Genomic DNA, 24,620 nt, shown 5'->3' with positions numbered 1-24,620 from the left:
TTTTTATGATGTTAGAGAATAGTATTAATGCACTACCTGCTATTCCATTTTAGGATATCCTCCAATTAAACCAAACAGGAGCAATATAAACCATACGAAATGCACTGAACTGTATTTGTTCAATAGATACTTTTCTGGTCTATAAGTTCACCCTTCTTATAAAAAGTGGAACATAGAGTATTGTTGTCAGGTATTAGGGGTGCTGAATGAATATGGCAGAAATGTTTGAAATTTATGTAAACACAACAGCAACACTAGACTATGTTGCATACAAAGTCAAATTACAGTAAACCAATTTCCAAGCAAATTTTTGACCCTGTAGGATTCAGCAGACATTACTTAAAGAAGTTTCCAACCAAACCAGAATATATATTTATATGTTCTCTTCTGTTACATTTCCTTCTGAAAAAAAGTATTGTCAGCGGCATTGGTTTTCTTGATAAACATCTCCCTCTCCATACATGATCATCAGTCCTCAGCCATCATTACTATTTGGCACATCATTACTTCTTGTCAGATTACACTACAGTAGACATGTCCTATTCACAGGTCACATTGGATGTAATGAGGCACATTCTTTTACGAGTTGCTCCATATCTATGGACTGATGAATGGCAAAGGTGACATGAAGACACTTATCTTAGTGTTCATTCAAATTGTTCTCATTTTTACCCTTCAGATTTCCTCCTCAGCTTCTTCATTGACTCTAAATCCCATGTATTATAATCGGCTGCTTAAGTACTTAAGAACTTCAAATAAAATAAGACAAAACGAATTACGTAATCCCCAGGTAGGAAATTTGGGTGTTTTAGCAGCATAGAGACAGACAAAAGATAGATAATACAGTATGAATAATTAAATACAATCTAAAATCTGATGCAAAAATATTTACAAGGTATAAACGATATAAACATATGACAAATAAAAACAAGTTAGGGCTCTGTCCTGCCCAACCATCAGTATGTAAGACCAGTCATGTCAATTGTATTCAACAACAGACTCCTGTTAAACTTGTGATTGTATTGAATGAGTCTTGGAGATGGACTTTCCTTTATTCGATAACTAACCTAAACTCCATAGAACCACATCCACTGCTTTCCTAGTTAGCTGTCTCTTTCAAATGAACAATATGTCCTTCTCCTACTACAGTGACAACAGAGCACTAGAGTCTTCTCTTTAGAAGGAGGCTGGTCAGTGATTAAAATACTGTCATGGTACTTTGTATTATTCTAACCCTGTGCTCCACTGCCTCTGAAATTCCTGCGACTCCAATTGACTTCATACTTTTTGCCAGCTTCTGAAACGTACGCTCTGTGGTTACAAAACACACACACACACACACACAAATGTGATTCAAAGCAAAAATTGAAGCCATAGAACATGGTTATTCCCTCTCTGATGTGGTACAACACAATTGTTCTGGGTGTGAAAATATGTGCCAGCATTGTTTCCTTGTATCAGCTTCATTCATTCAACCAGGACCGAGTGTTTATGTTGGCTCACATTGGTTTATTTAGCCTACTGTGGGCTTTGTCCTGGCAACTACGGCCTGCAGGTCCTCTGCTGCCCCTGCGGTTGTCATTTGCTCAGCGAGCTAAGCTGGGTGAAGAATGAAAAGTCACATCAACAGGTATTCTTCCAGTCCATTTACTGATGCACAAAACCTGTCTTCTGGATCCTAAAATTGCACCTAGTACTGTATCTCCCAGGTTGTGCACCAGCCAAGTTATAAAACTGTATTTGCTCTTAAGGACAATTATCTATTGCATTCTGATTTATATGTACTGTGCAATTTGATGTTACTGTAAGATAATCATATACTAACGATTACACGTAACTTGTTTTAAATTTATAGATATTTGAGATACTGTTGGGAAAATTGAAGATGTAGCACATTTATCCTGTATAAGAATGATTCTGTGTTCAGCAGAATTGTAGAGAGAGGCCTACCCCCAAATCTGAACTTTGGGGAACACGAGGCATATGTAAACAAGGTGACCTGGGCTGACCACTCTCTCTTACTGGAGAGGCCATAAAAGATGTCTGGCCTTATCTGTGTTGGGTGAATCATGTGGTCAAGCTTACAGGGGTCAAAAGGCACACACACTCAAACACGCACGCACACACTCCTGCGCCAGGTCTATGCAAGGAGCCAATGAAGAAGAGCAATGGAACATTTGCATGCCTTTGTCTTAACCAATGACTGTAAAGAGCGGTTCTGCTTAAATAGCTAGCTAGCACAACATGCTAGCGGACAAACTTTGTATTGCGATCAGACTTTGTCTCCTTGCTGGCAAGCATTAAACTATTGTACTTTCTTTGAATCCGACGACTCTGTGCATTACTTGAGAAATTATCCTAACAGATACTCTTCATAACAGGCGATTCTCATCACTGGAAAAACATGTCAATGACAAGTCAAATTACTGTAATGCTGTTGTACTTAGTGTTGACACAGCCTGCTGCTGTTACTGTAACGGTTTGACAGACTGCAGAGGCGTAGTTGAATTCTCACCTGTGTGAACTAATATGCTAACCACAGAGACATTATACAGAGGGGTTGAGGGATATAAACTGCTCTCTTGTCTCTGGGCTTTCCAAAAACTGGCTCGGTGCCAATGAATGTCAGCGAGTAAAACCTCCCATACGAACTGCCCATGCATTACCCATGAAGACTTTTTTGTTTTTATTTATTTTTTCTTTGCTAAAGCTTTCATTTATTTTCAATTGAATACAACATTTCTGGTAATGAAATTGCAGAACCTACCTTGGTCCTGGTGGAAAGCAAATCACTGACCATAAAGACAAATGGTGAGTCATGGCAGCAGATGTTGAGCTGAGCAAAGGAATAGGTTCATTGACTGTTTATGAGAGAAAAGGCATGGAAGAGTAAGAACTATAGACAAAGAGAGAGACCGAGAGAGAGAAAGAGAGAGAGGGGGAGGGGGAACAGGACTCATTTACTTTGATTTACTTATTAAATGAGTGATGGTCTTCTTGTCAAGCAAGAAACTATGGAAGTTTAAAACAAATTTATCTTCACTTAATATTTCATACAATGAATCATGCCTAGAAGCTTTCAGCAAGTTGTATTGTGTTGAAAGATGTTCAGAGAAGGTTTTTGTCTGGAATTATGTAATTAGGCAAGGTTTTCTTCTTTGCCTAATATTAACTTAGATAATAGTTGATCTGTCATCAGTTTATTTTGTAGCAGAGACAAATTTCTAAAATGTCAAACAGATCTTTGAAGTTGGAGCATGACTTCACAGGATAATGAAGACCAAAGATATTCTCAGCAGCTCAAAGTATTAAAGATGTGGCTGTAACAACCTGGACTCGTTAGGCTTCACTTGTGCATGTGTACACATGCGGCAAGTACTTGAACACAGTTGAGCCAGGACTGAGAGGGCAGCACGCTGCAATGAGTTGACCACAAAGGTCAAGCCCAAAGATGAGAAGCAGAAGGGCAAACAATCCATTAATGTTATTAATCTGATCTTTAGAGATTATCTGGCTACAAGTCATGAATTTACTGTTCCCATTATTATTGTTCCTGAAAAGAGAAAATCTTAAGAAAAGTAAAAACCTTTTTCTATGTAATATTAACACCAAAGAAGGACAGTAGTCCTCTATATTAATCATTACCACAAAAAAAACACTGTTATTTAATATGTTACCCCCAACATTAGCCCTGGGCCAGGGCGACTGTACAACGAGTTGGAGGTGAGGGTTTGCCTGCTCAGAGACACCTCATACAATGATCCAGGTGCTCGCAGGCAGTTCATTAATATAGATGGGGTTTTTACAGGAATGGCTGTTGAGCTAAATTATTCAGCGGGTTCAGAGAGACATATAGGCCATCCCCTCCAGTAGCACAGCCAAGTGAACACGTAAATACTACGGTGGGGAGGCAGAAGCTGGAGAGGAGGGAAGCCTGTGTAAAGTACTGTGTGTGAAGACTGATGAGATGGAGCCTTGCTGATCCTAAATCACTGCCCCCAACAACAATGCCGGGATAAACACACACACTTGCATATATACTCCACACATACACAAACACTGAGATACACTAACATACTACGGAATGAGTCTCATAACTTAGATTAACTCCAAACAGAAAACTTCATTGTACACTATCTTGACTGCAACAGTACTTTGTCTGTGAATTTTGTCTGAATAATGCATAACAAAATGAGATCCACCACTTGATATATTAAAGAATGCTACTTTTTTGGTCACCTCAGATGACAATTCGGTATTTGCTGTTGTTTCAGAGGGTCTTGATTGCCTGCTGAGGGGGCTTGAAGCTCTCACCAGGCTTATTTACTCCCAGAAGAGGAAGTCTGGAGCAACACTTTGGGAATGTTCCTCGCTCATACAGTTCTCTATAAGGTCTGATGTTGCAATGTGGTGTGCTAAGTTAATTTAATATCCAGAAAATGCTGTTAATATCCATAGTGAATTTCCACCTTGGTAATTTTAATTACTTGTAGTAGGGATATGTCTGCTGGTATTTGTATCAATTAATTGAAACTGAGTTTCCTGAAATGTTTCCATCTCATATGATTTAAAGGACTATGCCCATTGAAGTTACTATATGTTTAAAAAAATCATGTCTCAAAGAATTTTGCGCTAACAGTTAAGAAGGATCTTACTAAATGTTTGTAATGTCGGATTAAGTTTAAGCTGTGTCCAGAAAACCAACTTTAAACTGAATAAAAACTTAGGTCTAAGAATGATTATATTGGTGCTCACATGCTGTTTTAGTATAGCCTGACGTTGTCATAGTCAATTTTCTAGTTAAAATATGAGTCTGAGAACTCTCCGTTGGGCTGTGAGAATGGGGCGTGTTTCAACCGAACTCGTAAAACAAATGCTTTCATCAGTAGTTTACAGTTTTTTTTTTTTTTAACATTAAGAGAAAATCTGGATGTTGCACAGATTGCTCCCATGTCACCACTTTTTACGGATCACACCACAAAAAGACAGACCATTACTGCAAACAGGGTGCAATAATAAGTGATAGTTTTCAGAACATAAAATGAATTGATTTTTTTTTCTTTTTGTTTTGGAGTTGCTTACTTGTGTTGCACTGTTCTTTCACAAGTTCACAAGTTCCAACTATCAGGCTAGGTCTGAAGCACAAGCACAGAATGCAGGTGTAGGGTTCAATAAATGTATTGATGCCGAGTTCTCCTCGGAACAGAGTGGGCAATATTTCAACAAAAGCTAATCCACACAGGAAACCAGAAAAAACAGGGAGAGGAAAGGAAAGTTTGTATCCGGCTACTGTGAACTTCACAGAGCGGAGCAGTCAGTACAGTCCATATAATCCACAACAAAAGAGGTATATTCCAAAATGCTACAAAAGAAACAGTAATCCACGGTAGAAAACGTATTCTCATCAACTTCGGTTCACATGTGTCCACGACAAACCATGACGGAGTGAATGAGGAGGGCCTTCCTGTCCTTAAATAGGACATCAGTGACAGGTGAAAGGTGAAAGGTGTGTCCTAGGATCTGCATCGCCCTCCGGAGGAGCAGTGGACATGCACAGACGTGACACCAACAACTGACGTTTTAATTGAAGTAACAACAATCCATGTATTACGTAATGAATAAATGAGAGTGATCCAGAAGACACTGGCTTTGGCAGTTGAGTCCTAGACTTCATGGTGCCCTGGCCAATCCCCTCGAGGTGCCTGGGTAGCAGAAAGAGGAGCTGAAGAGTAGAGGAAGAGAGCATAAGACAGGTTGTAAAATAAAGCCACCTATCGACCTGTGTATGTTGTGATTGGTCGATGGGAATCAGACGTGTAAGTGAGGTGATTTGCCACTGTTCATCAGGTGTGTGATAGTGATGACAGATAGATATGAGCTGTGGTCTACTCTCTCAGAATTGTAGTTATGTCTAACTCATTTGACAAAATACGATTGGATTTACTCTCAGTATTTACTGTTTCCAGAAAGGATCACACTACTGGAAACATTATAGATATTTCCCAGTCTTAGTATGGATAGTTCCAAACATGAAATCCCAAAGTTTTGCCTCAGCCATAAAATATTTCTCCTCTCCTTGTTCTGGTCATGTTGTCCTCCTGCACCACACAAAGCCCTGTGTAGCAGAAATAACTTCAACTGCATAGAGGGAGACACACCTGCACAGAGATAAGGTTTAAATGTCCCTGGACACAAAGCTGTGCAGATAACAGACAGCTCCTGACCTCATAACTTCAACATGACTGCCTTACTTCAGTTGTACTGACAACCCATATTAAGAGTTGGTGATATTATTGTATTTGATTTATGATCTAGGTTCATTATTTCTGATGGACAGAAGAAGGAACATTCCTTAATGTAAGTGGACCACCTAGTACCAGTACATACGTTGTGCTTTTACATTTTCTGTCTGACCCAGATATTAATTTGTCTTTCCTGCAATGCTGCAGACAACATTGACGCCTGTGAACAACACGCTTTTTTAAGATTCAGCTATAAAAATGACAGTGGAATATTAGAATCCTATCCTGTTCCATTTTGATGGAAGAGTACAGATTTAGCCACAGGCCATGATGACGTGAGGTGTTTGTCAGATTTCACTGTGGAAATTCCGATGTTTTAAATCATGTAGGAATACCTGAGATTTGCCTCCTAGGTGACATTTATTATGCGCATGTGACATTAATACTACATGAACACCAATGTAGAGAACGTGGATTAAAAGAAAGCATTTTACAAGCAGATATATTTATCTTCATATTCGGATGTAGGTGAAGCTGATGCTAGCTCTATCTTCCACACATAATATAAAAAATTGTCAGATGGAAAATAACGTGCCTGTACACGCTACAGTAGTAGTATTACAAAAAAACAGCGGGAGGCAGGGCTTTCTCTTACAGGAGCTTCTCGCCTCTGGATTAGACTTCCTGTTTCAAACAGTGAGACTGACACTGTCTCAATGTTTAAAGCAACATTGAAAACTTTGCAGAAAGACCTCCTTGGTCAGTCTTCCGGCTGAACCCCTGCACTACTGTAGCTTACATTTGACTGGCTACTTTCTCTTCTGCAGTCTTGAACCTTTCTCTTTCACTCCACCTCACTGGTCTGGGGTGTTGAGCTGCCAACATCTGCCAGGTTGCTGGTTTGCTAACATTTTGACATAGACAACCTTGCAGCCACTGGTTTTGAATTCCCTGATGGACAGGGATAGAGAGTTCTATGCTGAATCCGACTTGACTTTACACTGAGCCTTTACTTCCCAGTCCTGTAGCTGACCGCTGCCCCAAACTGACAAGTATCAATGTAGGACATTGTTGATGCTCTGCAAATGCAGAACTCTGAATTTGTGTGACTTAAACATTCACACATTTGTAAAAACCTACTTGTTATTACAGAATTGTCTCCAGCCTACAGCATGCTTTGCACCTCTGTATCACCAACACTGTAGAGGACGGGCTCTCTCATGGAAGGGTTCAGAAGTTTATTGGGATTTTATCCTTGTCTGCTTTGAAGATTTAGGTTGGTTACAGTATAAGTTCTGATCCATAGGCATCTGTAAAGCCCTCTGAGAAATTGCTTGTAAAAAGGGCCATAAAAATAACATTTTGTACAGTTTTATTTTTAATTGTCACACAAATCCCACAAATCATACCTACATCTTAAACGTTGCTCAATATCACAATTCTGATTGAGATTTGATCTTTTAAATTGGAATGATCAATCACATTATATTTTTGTTTACTCTCAGATACTTCTTGAATTGAGTTGTTACTTCATTATTTCAATGTTCCAGCTACAGTACACATTATTCCTTGTCAAGGAGGTGTATGCTCAACCTTAGTTTTTTGTCATTGTATATGATTTACACAGTGTTGTGCAGGGTGGGTGCTGGTGCATTGCATGATTGTGCCTCTGCCTACAATATGTTTGATCATGTACACAGACTAAGACCACAAATGATATGTGCCCACTGCAGTGTAAATCTGTCCCAAGCATTGAGTTTCTCCCACTACCAAGCTACAAATGAGGACTAGTAACAACGTACGCAACATTTACTTCGAGATAACATATGGTGTATACATATCTATTTTTCCAAAACAAAAAGAATCAACACTCATTAGCAAAACAGTATTTTATTAGAAATATTTTGTATAAAAATGAACATGCTCTACACATTTTCCAGTTTTCTATATGTAATTCATAAATATCCAGGCACTGTAATTTTTTAGCTTTCTTTTTTAATAGGTCATTACATAAAGCATGATCAATCACTTTTTAATAACGTACATTAACTTGCCATTTAATTTCGGTCAGCACTTACATACTCTATTTTGCAACACAGACGAAGTGTTGGGGGGGGGGGGGGAATTATGAGGGGAAAGGCAAAAAGCATAAAATCATCATATTCACAAACACAAACAATCCCACAATACTTTATCAAATAAAGAAAAATAACACAGTTTCATTTTTCTGCAACATCTGAAATGTTTATTGATGCTGAGAGCAGAGAGACATGAATCCAACCACAGGCTTTGTCTTCTGGTTCGAATGGTGTTTATAATCTTCTTCTTCCATAGTTTTCCTTCTGGATATTGTACAATGATCTTTTAAAGAAGCACAATATGAATGGTTGTGAAGAGAGGAGAAATACACTGAACTGAAGAAGCCTCCAGAATGAACCAGCCCAAATCACCGCTAATGGAACCACAGTCAATTCAACAGAAAAATATATCTTTATCATTATGATCAACAACATTGCAACCAGGGACAAGTCTGGCTTGGCTGACATTTACTGATGCTAGGTCCAATGAGCACATACTCTTTCAAGGTATGGGGTATTTAAAGCCTTTGTTCACTCACTGGTACCCCAAAATTATGTCACTGAAACAATTCATTTAAACTATGATCCTCACAGATGTTGCATTCCATAGACGTTGACAACACAGCACAGTACACATGATGCTCCTGTGGGCATGCTCAAGGACTGGACAGTGGACACAAGGACTGCTTAGATAAAATTGGATGGGATTGTCATTATTACAGACTACTTGAGTACAGGTAGTACCAACTGTTTGCTTGGATTTCCCATACCTCCTGAAGTTGACTGTAGAAAGAATGTACAGTATTTAATCCATGCTGTAGCATTGAATGATAAGGCATACCAAAGGTCATAGTGTTGCATAAACCAGTGTCAACATGACCAAACTGACAGCATCTTTGTTTTGTAAACTGAATGACAACACAATGTTTACTGTAAATTCAACAAACATCCCACACAGCAACAATATAATAATAAAAAAATTAAGTTTCCAGTTAGTTTTGCAATGTTTAAAGTAAAATGGCTACATTTTACAAGCCTTTTGTTATCACCAGACTTCAAATAATTGTAGACTGAGGGGAAAAAAATGAAGTCACTATTACAGAAAAGGTTCAAGTGGGTGTGAGAGAGAACATAACAAAAGACACTCCAGAAGGAAAACTGTTTCTCCGTCACTCTCCCAGTCTTAATTTGGAAATGTTACTGCTTGTCATCTCTAGTTTTCAAGGAGGGAGGGGATAGGGAGGAGGAAACTTCACTGTCACATCTCCCTGACACCCTCCACCTCCCCATCCCCAAAGGAAACTGCCCTTCTAGTTTTGTGTGGTATTTAAACCTTGACTGGTCCTCATGGAGTTGACATCCATTCTGTATTTGTAATGATTATTCTTTTTCACCTTTTCTTTTTTCCTTTTTCATGTGTGTTCCAGTTCTGGGGTTCATTCCACAGGCAGCTCCTTGTTCAGCTTGGAAAGGAACTGTATTCTTTTTTAGGTGGCGTGGTTACTGTAACTGATGTACGTCTGCTTGGAAGCCAAAGCTGTACATAGAGAAGTGAGAAAAAGAAACATTGAGCAAAACACATTGAGATTGAATAAAGACTAATTGAATCATTTTGAAAGCCCTTATCTCAGACCATTCCAATGATTGCTTGGCCAGGTTTTCTAAATGCATGACTCCATCAGACATTTGTCACTATGGAGTGTAGGTAGATCCAACCATGGTCACAAGGTAATTGAAATGAATAGCATGCAGTGAGTAACATCATTCATTTCTGCCGTTTAGTATCACAAGAAAAATTTCAATGCCTAAAGAATGTATTGCAATCTGAATATTATATCTAAATGCGGATATAGTTTATCACAAGGCGAGCAGGTGAACAGGCTAAAGCTGTGACAAGAAAATCAAACTCTATGGCAAAACTTGCTTTACTATAGCTCTCATTTTCTGAATACTATGTTACATACCATACCCGCTTCATAGCATGTCCTGATGCAATGACAATTTTAGATTTGTTCATTTATGCACACAGTTTCTAGTACAGTATGTGATGCAGTTTGGCTCATTCAAATGCAAAACCCCAAGAACTACATGCTGAGACATAAGATTGCACTCTGTGTACCAAGCAAAACATGCAGTGCTTTCAATAATGTTGCAGTACAGACCCATATGGGAGTAAGTAAAAGAATAAGTAGCACACTTTAATATTTAATGTGACATTTAACCTCACAAACCAAACAAATGTGTAACTCATTAGAAATGTAGACCATTTAGAAAATAAGGACCACTGCTGTTTGGCGTGCCTGCATTTGGCAGTCAATAGCACAGTATTTGATGCCTGTTTTGTACACTGGCCTTGTGTAGTTGTGAGTAAGCGGTGTAGTGCCTGAGGGAAGAACATTTGCTGGCTGTGTACCAGAACAAAAGGGACAAGGACCTAACACAGAATCTGACCCAACATGGTCTCTCCTGGAGTCGGGTGTGTGTGTGTGTGTGTGTGTTTGTGTGTGTTTGTGAATTGTCATCAGCTTGCATGCTCTGTGTAGTAATCACAATACCAATCTGACAATCTAGTTGCTAGCAGCCTGCTCTCTGATTGAGAGAGTCAGAGGGGATAAATCCAATCGTGGACTGCTGACAGCCTAAGTGGGGGGCAAAGATTCTAGAGGAAAGGGATGTGTGATGGACATCAGGTATGTGTGTGTGTTTGTGTGTGTTTGTGTGTGTTTGTAAGTATGTGTGTGTGTGTTCCTGTGTGTTTTGTGGAGGGATCTCTCCATTTCACCATCATTCTCACCTAGAGAAGGATTGATAAATGAACCTTATTTAAATATTTATGCGCTGCGAGGCCAAGATAAAAAATAGATGGTCCAGAAAGAATTGGAGCTGGCAGTCCCATCTGTCATTCCCTCTCCACTCTTATTGTTGTTGTACGTCCCATTACCACAAATTCTTCAGTTTGTCAACACGGGAAACAAATTACAGGGGACATGCGGCTATCACTTGTCCCCCACATTCATGCAGAGTGGTGTCATCTCGCCACATTAGCACGGATCAGGATTCAGCACATTCATTGGCCATTTGCAGTATGACTTGTCAACATTGTCTAGCTATGTTAATGTTTGTGGCTCAAAAATGTGTCTGTGAGGGAGAAGATTGTCGGATACTATTGGGGGTGTTGTATAATAGCCAAGGGCAGGACGGCTGTTAAGTTCAGTGCACAGCTAAGGCAAGCATGGAATCCATGTGAACATTAGCACAAACATAAAGTGAGGGAAGTGTTCAAACAGTGTTGGGAGGCGAGCTTGATAGTCTTCCAGTTACCTGAGAGTCTAAAGCCCCTCACATGGTTCCCCTCCCTCTCCACAGTCTGACATACAAGCACAAAGAGCAGCTGTTAGTCCTCCAGGTTCAACCACAGGATCCAGGCCACAGTCAAGACTCATGTTGTGAAAATTATCTGGGATCTCATCTTAGTGCCATGATCACATTTTCCATAAGCAGAGGAAGGGGATTCATCCATGTGGACATACTAGACACTTGCAATTCAGATACTGTCAATCAGACAGATAGTCTTAAATCCCACAAAACTACCTGAAAAAAATACATTCAAATTCAGGGCAAGATTGACCACCCCTCCATCTACCGGTATTTACACGTTTTTTACCCTCCAGCTACAGTACCTTTCTCCTTGAAATGTCCAAACGTGAGGAATTGCATGTATTGTAAGGAGTGACATATTGCAAGATTTCCTGCCTCCTCATTGAAAGGAAGTACAAATGTTTTTGGTTACAAAAGTGAAAAATTAGACATACTGAATTGACATCCATGGTGCTGTATTTAAATTGATTGGTTGGAGTGATGCCCAATGCTTTTTAATTTTGTTTTTTGGCAAACATGTTTCGGCTACAATGTGTTGATTACTTTTTTGTCTGGTGGATGTGTCAGGCCATAACTGACATGTTAAAGCATGCAGTGCCTCCTCCTTTTTATCGATGGGAAATCCCTGGACGCTGGAAAGTTAATCAGCCGTGTTTTCTGTCACCTAAATATATATTGATCCATCCTGATTACCTGCTCTGCTTTGATGCAATGCTTCAGTTGGAGTATAAGATAAAGTATAATTATCTGGCAGAGGAAGTGCACACCCAAGAAGTGCACACCTAACATAACACTGGCTAATTTTCTAAAGCTGTTGTAGTGTAAAATAACAAAAGCATAAATTATGCTTACATGCACTAAAAGCTTGCACTTTATTTATTTGTTTTCAAGCCAGCTACTGTTGCCCTGAAACAGCTCACTGACTTAATGGAATTACTGTAAGTCTTGATGAAGTACAAAAACAGTATCATTTGTGAGTTTACTAATCTCTATTATCATGTTCCTAGCCTGCCAACCTGGGAGCCATGGGTGGCTACTCACCTTGTGTCTCTAGGCTTTCACAGAGTTCAGACTTGGCCTCTCCGTTGGGCCTGAGGCTGCCCTTGGGGTTGAACTTGTTAGACATGGTTGCTGCGGTGACCACTGCCTTGAGGCTGCGTTTGCGCTTGGGCACGTTCTGTTCAGGGTGAAAGAGGACCACGTAGACCTTGGGCATGTAGAGCATCCCCAGCGACACAGAGGCACTCAGACTCACAGAGATGGTCAGCGTGGTGGTCTGGATGTACATCTGGTGGACAGGAGAACATAAAAAAACAGGACATTGTTGTTACACCAGTGACGCTTTAGTTGAAGAGGCCAGAGTGAGATAAGAGTGTCTGCTAAATTACTAAATGTAAATAAGAGCTTCAAAATCACACATGACTACAAGATCTACTGTATACTGTAGTAAGCTTAAGTCTGAGAACTCCGACACATTGTCACCATCTGATCTAAGATTATAATATTGGGACATACGGAACAAGTGTCTTGTTCATTGTCACAAGTGCTTGTGGTTTTATTGGTGCATGTTTATTTTTCATTAGTGACTGATGCAGGATTCTTCCTGATTTGTCACTGTCTGACCCCAGTGGTTCAGTGTATGGTGTGTGTGATTGTGTGTAAGCATGTGTGTCTGTGTGTGTGTCTGAAATGGCAGCTGGGACTGACAGCTGTAGAGAAGAGCAGTGGCTCGAGGCATGAGCATAGAACATGCAGATACATCTTGGAGATTTATAAAATGCCTAGGAGTTATGTTTCCGTTTGTGCATGAAATTATTTACAATCACATGTACACTGACCATCTTTGATTAACATTTGGACTACTGTACTATCCAACTTAGCATGAAGTTGGATATGGATAAACATTTGAAGAACAATTGTGTATTTCAATATTTTTTGCTAGACAAATACATAGTATATAAGTACATTCTACAACTGACATTTCTGAGCAAAATCTAACTAATCTTGAAACTGTTCCGGACAACCACTGAGAAATAGAACATACAGTACTGCATAAAAAACTGATATCATCTAGGAAAACAGGTACTGTAATTTCTAGCGCTCCACAGACCTCAAAAGTGATCCAGGGAAATGTTCTAGTCCTCTAAGGTGGACAACATTGTATTTGAAACAATTATTTTCTCTCTTCAGTTTAAGAGTTGTTGAGGAAAAGGGTGTACATTGGAAATACAGCTCACAGCCAACCACCTCTGTAACAGATTTGCCTCAGGTTGAGAGTGACATTACATTCACAGACATCCCGAGTGGCTGAATGGCGTGGCAAGGGAAATGCTAACCCACAGGGTCGTTAGTCATGAGAATGTCAAAAGCTATAAATGATATGTTTCTCAACATGTGTTGGGCCTTGACATCTCTTATTATCATTGTAGATTTAAGTGTATATCATAAATTTGCTTTTATAAATGTTTGGTAATACAATTACAATCAATTTAATTTCTTACAGTTATAGCGAGTACGTTAATTTTCTGGAGTCATTTCATACCTTGAAAGCATGTTTGTGTATTGCAACATGCGGATCAACCTTTCTGAATATGGTTTTCAGATTTTAAACAGGAACAGCAGCATTTACCTGGCAGTTTACAGACTATCATACAGAGTATAATTTCCCTGAACCGTGTTATGTATGCAAATGCTTTCAAATGAAAGAGAACAATGCGATAATTGCAATATTTGTTGAAACATACAATGATGCCTTTATGGAATTGGATTCTGAACCTGCACATGGGAAGCTCCCAAAGACACATCCTCTGAGATGACTTGCAGGTCTGTGCAAAATGAAAGCGACCTCGAAGTCTATCACGCTGCACGTAGCACCCAAGCATTCCCTAGTGATGGAGGGGGAGTTTGTAATCTCCTGAGAAGATTACATACGGCCTGGGGTGACTTCAGCACAATATTGCTGTCCCCCTGAGTACAAGGTGGAGTCACTCTGTGAGAGGGCCAGGACCCCCGCTCCCTTCTGCCAGCCCAGGTGACATAAATTAACCTTGACAACCTGATATGATCGCCAATCTGCCTCATCGGCATAGCGGTGGATGGACGCTTAAGAGAAGGTCTTCATGAGACACAACAATCCTGTAAAGGAGCGAGAATGTATTTCCAAAGTAACAGGGCAGCAGTTTTCTGATTCAGCCAGCTGATGTCTCACCACAGTATAAGAAGTATTGTACTGTGGATTCAAATTGGAGACAAAAACTGTTTTCCATCTTTGAAGCAGGCCCTCACCACACAGCTTCGTCAAAACCATAAATGACACAGGTCCAATCCCTATCCTTAGACCCATAAAGAGATACTGCCTCTGCATTATTGCAGATACCAGAATTTTTCAGTTGGTACATAACATCACACTGACATGGCTCATACAGCGTTGGGAATAGACAACAACATGAAAACATAAATAATGCATTAATAAGATTATCCGATTATTTCAAAGAAACTGCAGTTATTTAAATTCTACAGCCATCCTCATGTGTGAGATCGTTTAGTCCTCAGCAACATCAAAGGAGCTGCAGTCATGACCATTTTTTTTACTTTGCTTTCCTATTGGCTCTGTTCTATTTGCAGTAAAAAAATTGAAGATGTTAGTCATTACATATTATTGCCTTCAATGGTTGCAAGACAGCATAAGCTCCCTTTGAAGTGAACCAGATAAGAAACACATTTTAAGGCTTTGTTGTGATTTTATGGACATTTATCATCTGCTTTTATGCTACAACAGAGAATATACATATACCTCTCTCCTGCCTCGAAATGTAATTCCAACCACTTTCAACTAGGAGTTTTTTCCCGTTGTTGCTCCTTTGGAGTCATGCTGAGGGAAAGTGTTTAACAACAGAATGTCATGCTCCCTGTTTCTTGTCACATAAAAGTCAAACAGCCATAATTGGCAGAACACTTCATCATGCATGATGAGCTTTGTCCAAACAACACTGCCAATCAGTCCTCATGTCCTCTTTCTCAAACACACAGAGGACGTAGTTCTGTGCCAAGCTCCTTTCAAACAATAAAACAATGGCACAATTAACAGAGCATTATCACTACCTGCCAGTCTGCTGCCACCCAAAACGCTATGTGCCTGTTCTACCCTACCAGTCAAATAGGGGAGTCAGCCTTTAAATGGATTTCTTAGCTTGGCCTTCCCTTCCATTTCTATTGTTATTTTCATGGCATTCGTTATTATACAAGACCCAAGAAAAGTCACCCTTTAGTAAAGGTGAGGTTTATTTAAAATAAAGCAAAGCTTATTTTAAATATATCCTACAGTACATAATCAAGTAAAGTCAATAAGATACAGACTATCAATTTATTTGATTTTAGGTCTGTTCATGTCAGCAAATCCTTTCTCATATCTAAGTAGGTAAAAACTGAAAATGCAGATATTTTCTTTTTTTGTCTCAAGAGGCCCATGGTTTGTTATGGATTATCTATTGATATGTTCTACTGGTTTGGAGTAATTTCTGTTACTGGTCAATTTAAAATATACAGTCCATTGTATGTGAATCTCTTAGAACGTATAGTAGGCATGTCTACACCTACATTGTGTTATGATTCCAACCCATAGGACATAGTGTTGTTTTCTCCCTCTTCCTCAAATTCTCATGCTTTTCTCTTTTACGTAATGGGCCCGTTTAGTGAAGTGGATTCCATGCTAATTACTTTTCGCTTAGCTGTCCTTTTCTGCAGGTTGCAATTGAGATTCTGTTGAAGCACTGTCCTGTAAACAGACAGCATCTAAAAACGTGTTTACTGTGTTGCACTTTAGATATGATGCTGTCTTATTGCATTGTACTATATAGAGTGAAATGTTGCATTGTGCCTGGTAAAATACAATTCGTTCCTTGGCCATAACCACCGAAAAGCTGTTGAAACTATCCACTTGTAAATCTACACTTTCTTCTGTTTAAACGCTAATTTTGTATGTCGATTTGGATAAAACCATCTGCTAAAGGAATACAATAAAAAAAAAAAACTATGTACACAGGTTTTCTCAATAGTCACTCGGCATGGCAGTGTCTGCTGGAAGCTAAGGACCTGACATTTCAAAGACTGAGGGAAACTTTTCAATACTGAATGCATGCATCTAACATGACTCACATTTCATTCACAAATTCATGGTAGCGTTACATTTCTTTTCGCTTTATCACGGAAACAATAATGGACCATGAACTGGAAGAGGAGATGGGGAATGATATTAAAATAAAGGCAGTGACATTTAGAGGGATTGACATGGCATCAACAGATTGCTTTTTTCTTTCTCTCTCAAAGTCCACTCATATCTTTACAAAGTAAAATAATATGAAACCTCTGCAGCAAGATTAAATGGAATGATGAATTACATTAGAATAACATTGTGCCATATCAATACGCCTTTGGCTATTGGCATTTTATCTATACTTTTGATTATAGCTTTTGCGTTAGGTCTGTCCGTGTGATACAATCACACATTGGAAACGTTGTGTTCACACTTGGCAAGTTTAGTTGGATTAAAACGAACGCTTTTGCGATTGCTCTTAGTGCGGGTCATTTGCACAAGTGTAAGCGCTGTCATTTGAACCCTGATGCTCACCAAACAAGCGGACCGAGACCGCTTGAAAAGTAGGGCACGCTTTCAAACGAACTCTGGTGTAGTACGATTGATATGTGAACGTTACTCAAAAACATGAACAAAAAACTTTTAAACTGACCAATAATGATGTGACGTAACCAGATGCAACCCATTAGAGTGGTAACATAAGCAAAGGGCAAATGTGGAGCAATAAGGAGGTAAAACTCTTTATTAACATTTGGTTCGAGTTGGGAGGCAACCATATTTCAAGTAGCCTATAGGCCTACTCGGGAAAAAACGTGCATAAATGCTGGTGTTCAAAATGTTCAGTGAACATAGCTGTCCAAGTTAACAGCTGTCCAATCAGGTTGTGACTCTATATCCATATGCCATTTGTTTAGGTTTGGTGGTAAACAATGCCCCTAAGCGAACCAGAACTAAATGTATGATTTAGTTTTTTTGTCAGGAACCAAGAGAACCAAACTACAAGTGTGAATACGACCGATGGACAAGATCTAAAATAAATAGTTTATTTGAAATTGTGTTGGTAAATGTTACATCACGTTTACAATAACTAAGTGGTGAAGACAGAAGTCATGATGATTTTCAGTGCAATCAAGAAAATACTGGATTTTGTGGGTTGGCATCTCTCTTCTTTATCACTACAGATTTGGATGAGCCAAATGAATATCTGCATGCTTATTTCTCAATTGCTCAATAAAGCTAAATCAACGAACACAGAAAGACAATCCAAAGAATGAAAGTAGCCTAAAAGCCAACAGTGGAGCAGAAAACACAATCTTGCTGTATACAGTATGATGAATAGCTGAGGCGTCAATAAACACAAAAGACTGATGTATACAGCAAGAGCAATTTGAGTCTGACATTTTCTTCACATTGAAATGCGAACCAAATGTCATTCCCAGTAGAAGAACAATTCACAATTCTCTATACACAAGTGTACTTAATTGCCTTGCTCAATTGGCTTGTTTAAAATAAGTAAACATAAGTATTATGGATGAATGGCCAAATCATTGACCTGAACCACTTATTCAGAACTGCATGTATGTTGCAAAGATCATGTATTCACTCAGTGAACATTTACCTTCTCTGTCGACTGTGACGTCCCAAAGAAGATGGGGATGAAGGCCAGCCAAACAATGCAGGTGGTGTACATGGTGAAGCCGATGGGCTTGGCCTCGTTGAAGGTCTCTGGCACTCCTCTAGTCTTAATGGCGTAGACTGTACAGGTGACCATGAGCAGCATGCTGTAGCCCAGAAGGCAGATCAGGGACAGGTCTGAGATGTCACACTTGAGCACACCGTGGGCCATATCTGGGTTGGCTGAGCGCTGGTCCTCATAGTCAATGATGGCCTGGGATGGGTCCATACCGAACCAGATGCACACCCCTAGCAGTTGCACTGAGATTAAGCTGAAGGTGATGACCAGCTGGGAAGCTGGGGAGATGAACCTAGGGGCACTGACAGACATCTTGCCCTGCTCAAAGATGCGGTAGATGCGGTTGGTCTTGGTGAGCAGTGCCGCGTAGCTGATGCTCATGCCCAGGCCCAGAAAGATACGCCTGAGCGAGCAAATGCCCACGTCAGGAGCAGAGATCATGAGGAATGTAGTAGCATAGCACAGGAAAATACCTGTCAGCAGCACATAGCTTAGTTCACGGCCTGACGCCTTCACAATGGGCGTGTCGTTATATCGGATGAATGTCACCACCACAAACAAAGTAGCCATGATACCCAGAATGGCAATGAGGACAGGAATGACTGCCCAGGGAGAATTCCACTCTAGCTTGACAATGGGAATGGGCTGGCAAGCGGTATGGTTCTCATTGGGCCTCAGATCAAAGCGACACATCTTGCAAGTGTAGGTGTCGGCTTGGTATTGGTAGCCATCACAGCGTTCACAGTGCCAGCAGCACGGGATGCCCTTCACTGTCTTCTTCCTCTCCCCTGGACGACAAGGTTGGCTGCAAATGGAGGATGGAACCTGGGGAGTTCCACCAGGCCACTGCATCTCATTTGTCTTGAGAGGGAAATGTACAGCAGAGCATTATTTATCTCTAGCATTACATCACTCATGTAATTGTTTACTCAGATTGTACCATGCTGCATTATTGTCTGTGTACATACAGTTGTCTGACTTCTCACACTATACCCACTAGTTTAAACCAGCCCTAACAAGCTTCCACTGGAAAATTATTTTGGTTGAAGATGTATGAAACTAGAAAAAATAAATAAAAACAAGTTTATCTCAACACTCCAGTCTTAAGACCAAATGGTCTTTGACAATAACTATATTGTTTCAGTTGAATATTGAAAATAAAATCTAACATATTCATGAGGACACACATCAATCAAGGGTGAATTAAACAGAATCTGAAGGAAATACAAAGGGATGGTTTGATCAAAAGCAACATCTGTTTTCAGGATTGCGTACACTATAAAGCAAGACAACACTATTTTTCCATCAAACTGTTCTTGCTTTTAAAGCATGTCTTATCTTAAAACATATTGATTATTAATTAAAACGAACTGAGTTCGTTTGAAATTTAGCAGGAGTATACAAAATCAAAGTGGAATGAGTAAGTATAAAAGTGTGCTAATAACAATGTGATGCCACCTCCCCTGGTTGTCCTATCGTCATTAGTCAGTTGCTGTCATTTGTCTTTACTTTAAGTTTGACTGCAATAGCCTGGTATGGATTCAGTTATTTTAGCCATTTCTCATGTAAATAGTTTAAGAAAAGGCAAACACATAATTGTACAACAGTGTAGTCTTACATCTAAATGGAGCTGGTCAGTCCAATTTCCTATGATCCTGTACTCTCTGGTATCATTGTTAATTTGGTACTGGTAGATCTCATAGCGGCCAGGGGCATCCCCGTTCTCGTTGAAGACCACAGGAGTGCCAGCAATACCTGCAGAAGAAAGAGCAAATTACTCTGATCTACAGCACAATGTCAAAACTGTATGAAATCATGTTACGGATAATGTTGGTATTCAGATTGACCAAAATTCACACACCATTGCTTAAAACCTGCATATGCTGAGAACCAAAATTTGATTGGAAATGAATGGATGTAGCGCAATCTAACACAATGTACTAATGCATTACTTTTTTTTAGGCTGCAGTGGAAGATCAGAACCTGCTTCATCGTCATACAAAACTAGTGAGTGAGACTACATGAGGGCCTTGAGTTTATAACCTCTTGGTTAATCGGTGGAAGAGAATGGAAGTAGACAGCAAAGTTGGACTCTCCCCTTTGGGTGGGGCCAGAGCTGCTGTCCGTTCTTATTCTCACACTTTCACACTTCTCAGTTCTGCCTCACATTCTGCCACCTCAGTTCTGCCTCACATTCTGCCACCTCAGTTCTGCCTCACATTCTGCCTCCTCAGTTCTGCCTCACATTCTGCCTCCTCAGTTCTGCCTCACATTCTGCCACCTCAGTTCTGCCTCACATTCTGCCTCCTCAGTTCTGCCTCACATTCTGCCTCCTCAGTTCTGCCTCACATTCTGCCTCCTCAGTTTCCCTGTCACACCTCTCAGAGTTTCTCTCAGCTTCAGTACAACACAGGGCCTGATTACCACAGGCACGCTCCTCCCCTCATCTTGTTTTTCAGTGCCTGTCTGTCTGGTACTAAGCCAGACCACAAAGCCCTGTCCACACTGGATGTGTTCTAAACAAGGAGTGTGGGGATTCACAGATTTACTGTTGGGAGCCCAAAGGAGAAATCACAGCTGCCCTATATTATTTAGACTAGAAACCTTTCCTTACGCTCACTCACACTTTCCCTTTCTTTCTTTGTTTCTCTCCCACCTTTCTTCTACCTTCCACACAATTCCGCACAATGCATTCCCCTGAGCTCTTTGAAATATTGCTTTAGCTCACTTTGTTGGCATTCGACAGCCCACACTACAACACTTCAAAGCAATACACATAGGTACATGGTTGCAAGATGGGTCTAAAACTTAAGTGTTGACTTTGTATCAGATTTGATTGCATGGATCTGTTGTGGGTAATGGACACATATGTAGCTTGAAGTCAACTAATGTCAACAATGATCTTGAGAGACAACAATACAACAATATCTTTGTTTCCATAATATTTGAGGTCACTATGCTGATAAATGACTGTGAGGTGCATGCATAATGTCCACAAATCCACAACTTCTTCCGGTAGTCAATCAGGCATCCATACAGTGTATACTTACTAGTATTAACATTAATTTAAAAATACTTTGAGGATATTCTTTGCTCAACATTTCATCAATTAGCTTAGCCTTGGGCTCACGGTGGCCTATGATTTTTCAAGCATTGTATTTTATGACCCAAAGTTATTAAGGAGTGTGCTGGAATCTTAGAGTTATGTAGACTACTTTAACAGCAGCAATTGTATCAAATTAACTGCTGGAAATACACCAAAAAGTGCTTAACTTAATTTAAACTTACTATTACTGTCCCCATTCACAATTAGACTTCAACATTTACAACTAAGCCAACAATAAGAGTTAAATATTAATGCAGTTGTCTTTAATTTCCTATTGCTGCTGAAACAGAGGCAATACAAAACGTCTGTGGTGACACATTGTATTGTATACAAACTCTAAATGGAGCACAAGCTTTCCTAGTTATTAGTCATCCAACTGAGCAGAGTTAAGGGGCGAGTAAGGGCTGATTATCTTGTCAGTTTTTCCCACTCATCTCTTTGTGACAAGAAGCTCAGAAAGCATGCAGCATTGTTTTCTAGGCTACATTTTACCCTCCCCTCTCTGTTTGTCATGGCATGGCATTTTGTTAGTTGCCTGGCAAGGAGAAAACGTTACGGGGTATAAGCATCCCAGCATTGCAATTACACTCCTATGTGCAGACATTTGCAATAATTAAACATCTTAACAACTTAACAGTTTGTCAGTTATGTGTCTAATGCAAATGTTTGTGTAGGTCTACTCTCATATGTTCTTTATGCTAAGATTATTTATGCAAAGTATCTAGCATTTGTAATATGTTTAAAATGTAAATGCAGTAAAACAATATAATATGTACAAGCCATTGTTATGAAACAACAGTTATGAAACGTTAGCAGTCTAACGTCAGTGCAGCACATGAATGTGTATCCGCATTGTCAACTGTATTTAGAGTGGCCACATTTGTTTTTTCCTTAAGTCAGCATGGGTGCTGAAGATGCTTCCCAGAATACTTTGGAATCATTTTGCCACTTCCTGTTGTTTGCCTTAAAACCTTTTACGGACATTCTGTTACAGCTGAATTAAAAGCAATATACTCTCTTTCAGTAATGAGTTCTGCCATTGATTTCTCAGTCATCTCATGTTTTAATATGGATATTCTTCCAGTAATGGAAATCCAAGAATAACAGTAGAATGGGCTTGTAGACAGTGAACTGCATCAACAGAAAGTTCATTCATATATTATTTTTGTGATTGAGTTTTGTATGAGTGCAAGTTTTGAATGTCTTTCAATGATCTTTTTACATTGAATATTAGTTTTCTTATAGTCATCTTTCAAATGTGGGGTGATAGGCCACATCAAAAACCAGAGGCAAATTGGTTGTCAAAACAGACTTTCTTGCTTTAACTTCTAAGAACAAAGCCAAATGAAGAGTGACCTGGTAACAAGGTAATCACCATATTGAAGAATGCATGAACAATGTTTTGACTTTGAAGTTGTCGACTAATGTACCTTGTTGAGTGCTACCCAACCTCCATTCAAACTGAGCAAAACTGTCGCTGGCAGTTGAACTGAATGTGATACTTCCACAGTGTGATATCCACTGGAAAAAATGAAACTGTTAACCAACAAATTAAATATATTGATTGAATTTGACTCAGAAACTCTGTCCAAAATTGACCACATTATACTAAAGCTACAAGAATACATAGAGTTATTGTTGATGGGCATGTCTCCTGAAGGGTTACACCTCCAAATCTGATGTTTAAGTAGGATTCTTTCTGTCCATCATATTTCTGTGAGGTAATTAATTATGGAGTTCCCTATAGGAGGTGTCTATAGGTGTCTATAAGAGGTTAATGAGAAACCTTTGATAAGGCAGCTGTCCATTATGGGATTATGGCAGTCCATTATGAGCAGATTCTCCTTCTGCATTCTAGAGCTCTACCTCATCCAGCAATCACAAAGCCCTGTCTTCCACACGGTACCCATTATCATGCAATTAGCCCAAGGGTGGAGCTGATCTGTGGTTGGGTGTCAGTATGTACTTGTTACTTTCTACCTGATTGAATGAACTTTATATCATCCTGACCTTCTGTACAATGGATTTGTAATTAGTGCACCTTATTAAATACATGGAAACTGACCTCAGCTTAGCACCCTTTTCTGCAAGATGCGATACGATGGATTACTCTTGGTTAACATGAATGCATGTTTTTTAGTACCTTGAAATGGCAACATGTATGAAAATGAATAATCAGGTCTGACAGTGTTCCTTTGAAGGTGACATAAAATAGGGTGTGAACACAAGACAAACCTATGAAGTTGACTTTGCGGATGAACTTGAGCAGAGTAGTTCCATTGATGGTGTCCATCTTGGAGCAAAGGCCGACTTTACCAGGACAGAGCTCTTTGTGCATGTTGTGTAGAGCATGAGCCATAGCGTAGACTGCATCTACGACAAACTGAACTTTCCCCTCTTGCTCGTAGGATGAATCTTTTCCAATTCGCTCGTGGTCTGAAGGAGCAGACATAAAACAATAGAGACACATTTTGAATGTATTAAAATATTTGGAATATGTACTTGTTACATGAATATCATCTTATACCAGGTTACGATGCAAACCAAAATCCTATGACATTTGTTAATAGAACTGGACATACACTAATCTTTCAAATCAAGCAAAGGTTGGGCTGTAACACTAAACACAACAATCAACCAAAGATTGAGGACTGAACAATGATTGCAATAAATGCTAAATCAAGCAAATGATAGCCTTTTAGAGTGTTCTGATTGCTTTATTGTGAATTCATCCTTCTTCAGTTTTTAATTTATTTGGAGCTTGGCATGAATGCAATTACATACTATTTTTTCTAGACATCAATCAGAGAACCTCTTTAAAGTAAATGAAAGTAGCAATAAAAAATAGGTCTTGTTTGAGCTTATTGTGGCATACGATATTACTGATTGGTGAGGAGATCCTCTCTTCAGTGTTGCTAGCACAGATAAACATGCAGTGTGAATTGTTTCCTTTTTTGTTCAAATGCATTTATTGTTATTTAAAGTTATGAATTATTCTTCACTTTTTAAATTACATGTTTCTCTCGTCACT

General features: G+C 39.5%; 1 protein-coding gene across 1 annotated transcript in view; it reads right to left on the bottom strand.

Moving 5' to 3' along the window:
* Positions 1 to 8,216: 8,216 nt before the first annotated feature.
* Positions 8,217 to 24,620, bottom strand: part of LOC146252116 (metabotropic glutamate receptor 4-like) — a 78,661-nt gene continuing 62,257 nt past the window's right edge. The window contains exons 6-10 of the mRNA XM_084680205.1: positions 23,825 to 24,025; positions 20,102 to 20,238; positions 18,409 to 19,344; positions 12,740 to 12,986; positions 8,217 to 9,857 (exon numbers count right to left, since the gene is read on the bottom strand). Coding sequence (XP_084536331.1) covers positions 9,808 to 9,857; positions 12,740 to 12,986; positions 18,409 to 19,344; positions 20,102 to 20,238; positions 23,825 to 24,025 — 1,571 coding nt within the window. The 3' untranslated portion in view covers positions 8,217 to 9,807. The remainder of the gene's footprint in view (positions 9,858 to 12,739; positions 12,987 to 18,408; positions 19,345 to 20,101; positions 20,239 to 23,824; positions 24,026 to 24,620) is intronic.

Source organism: Hypomesus nipponensis, chromosome 18 (genome assembly GCF_054491055.1).
Source record: "Hypomesus nipponensis isolate SF chromosome 18, ASM5449105v1, whole genome shotgun sequence".
NCBI classification, from domain to species: Eukaryota; Metazoa; Chordata; class Actinopteri; order Osmeriformes; family Osmeridae; genus Hypomesus; species Hypomesus nipponensis.
Note: the sequence above shows the minus strand (reverse complement) of the source record. Positions and strands in the feature narration are given on the sequence as shown.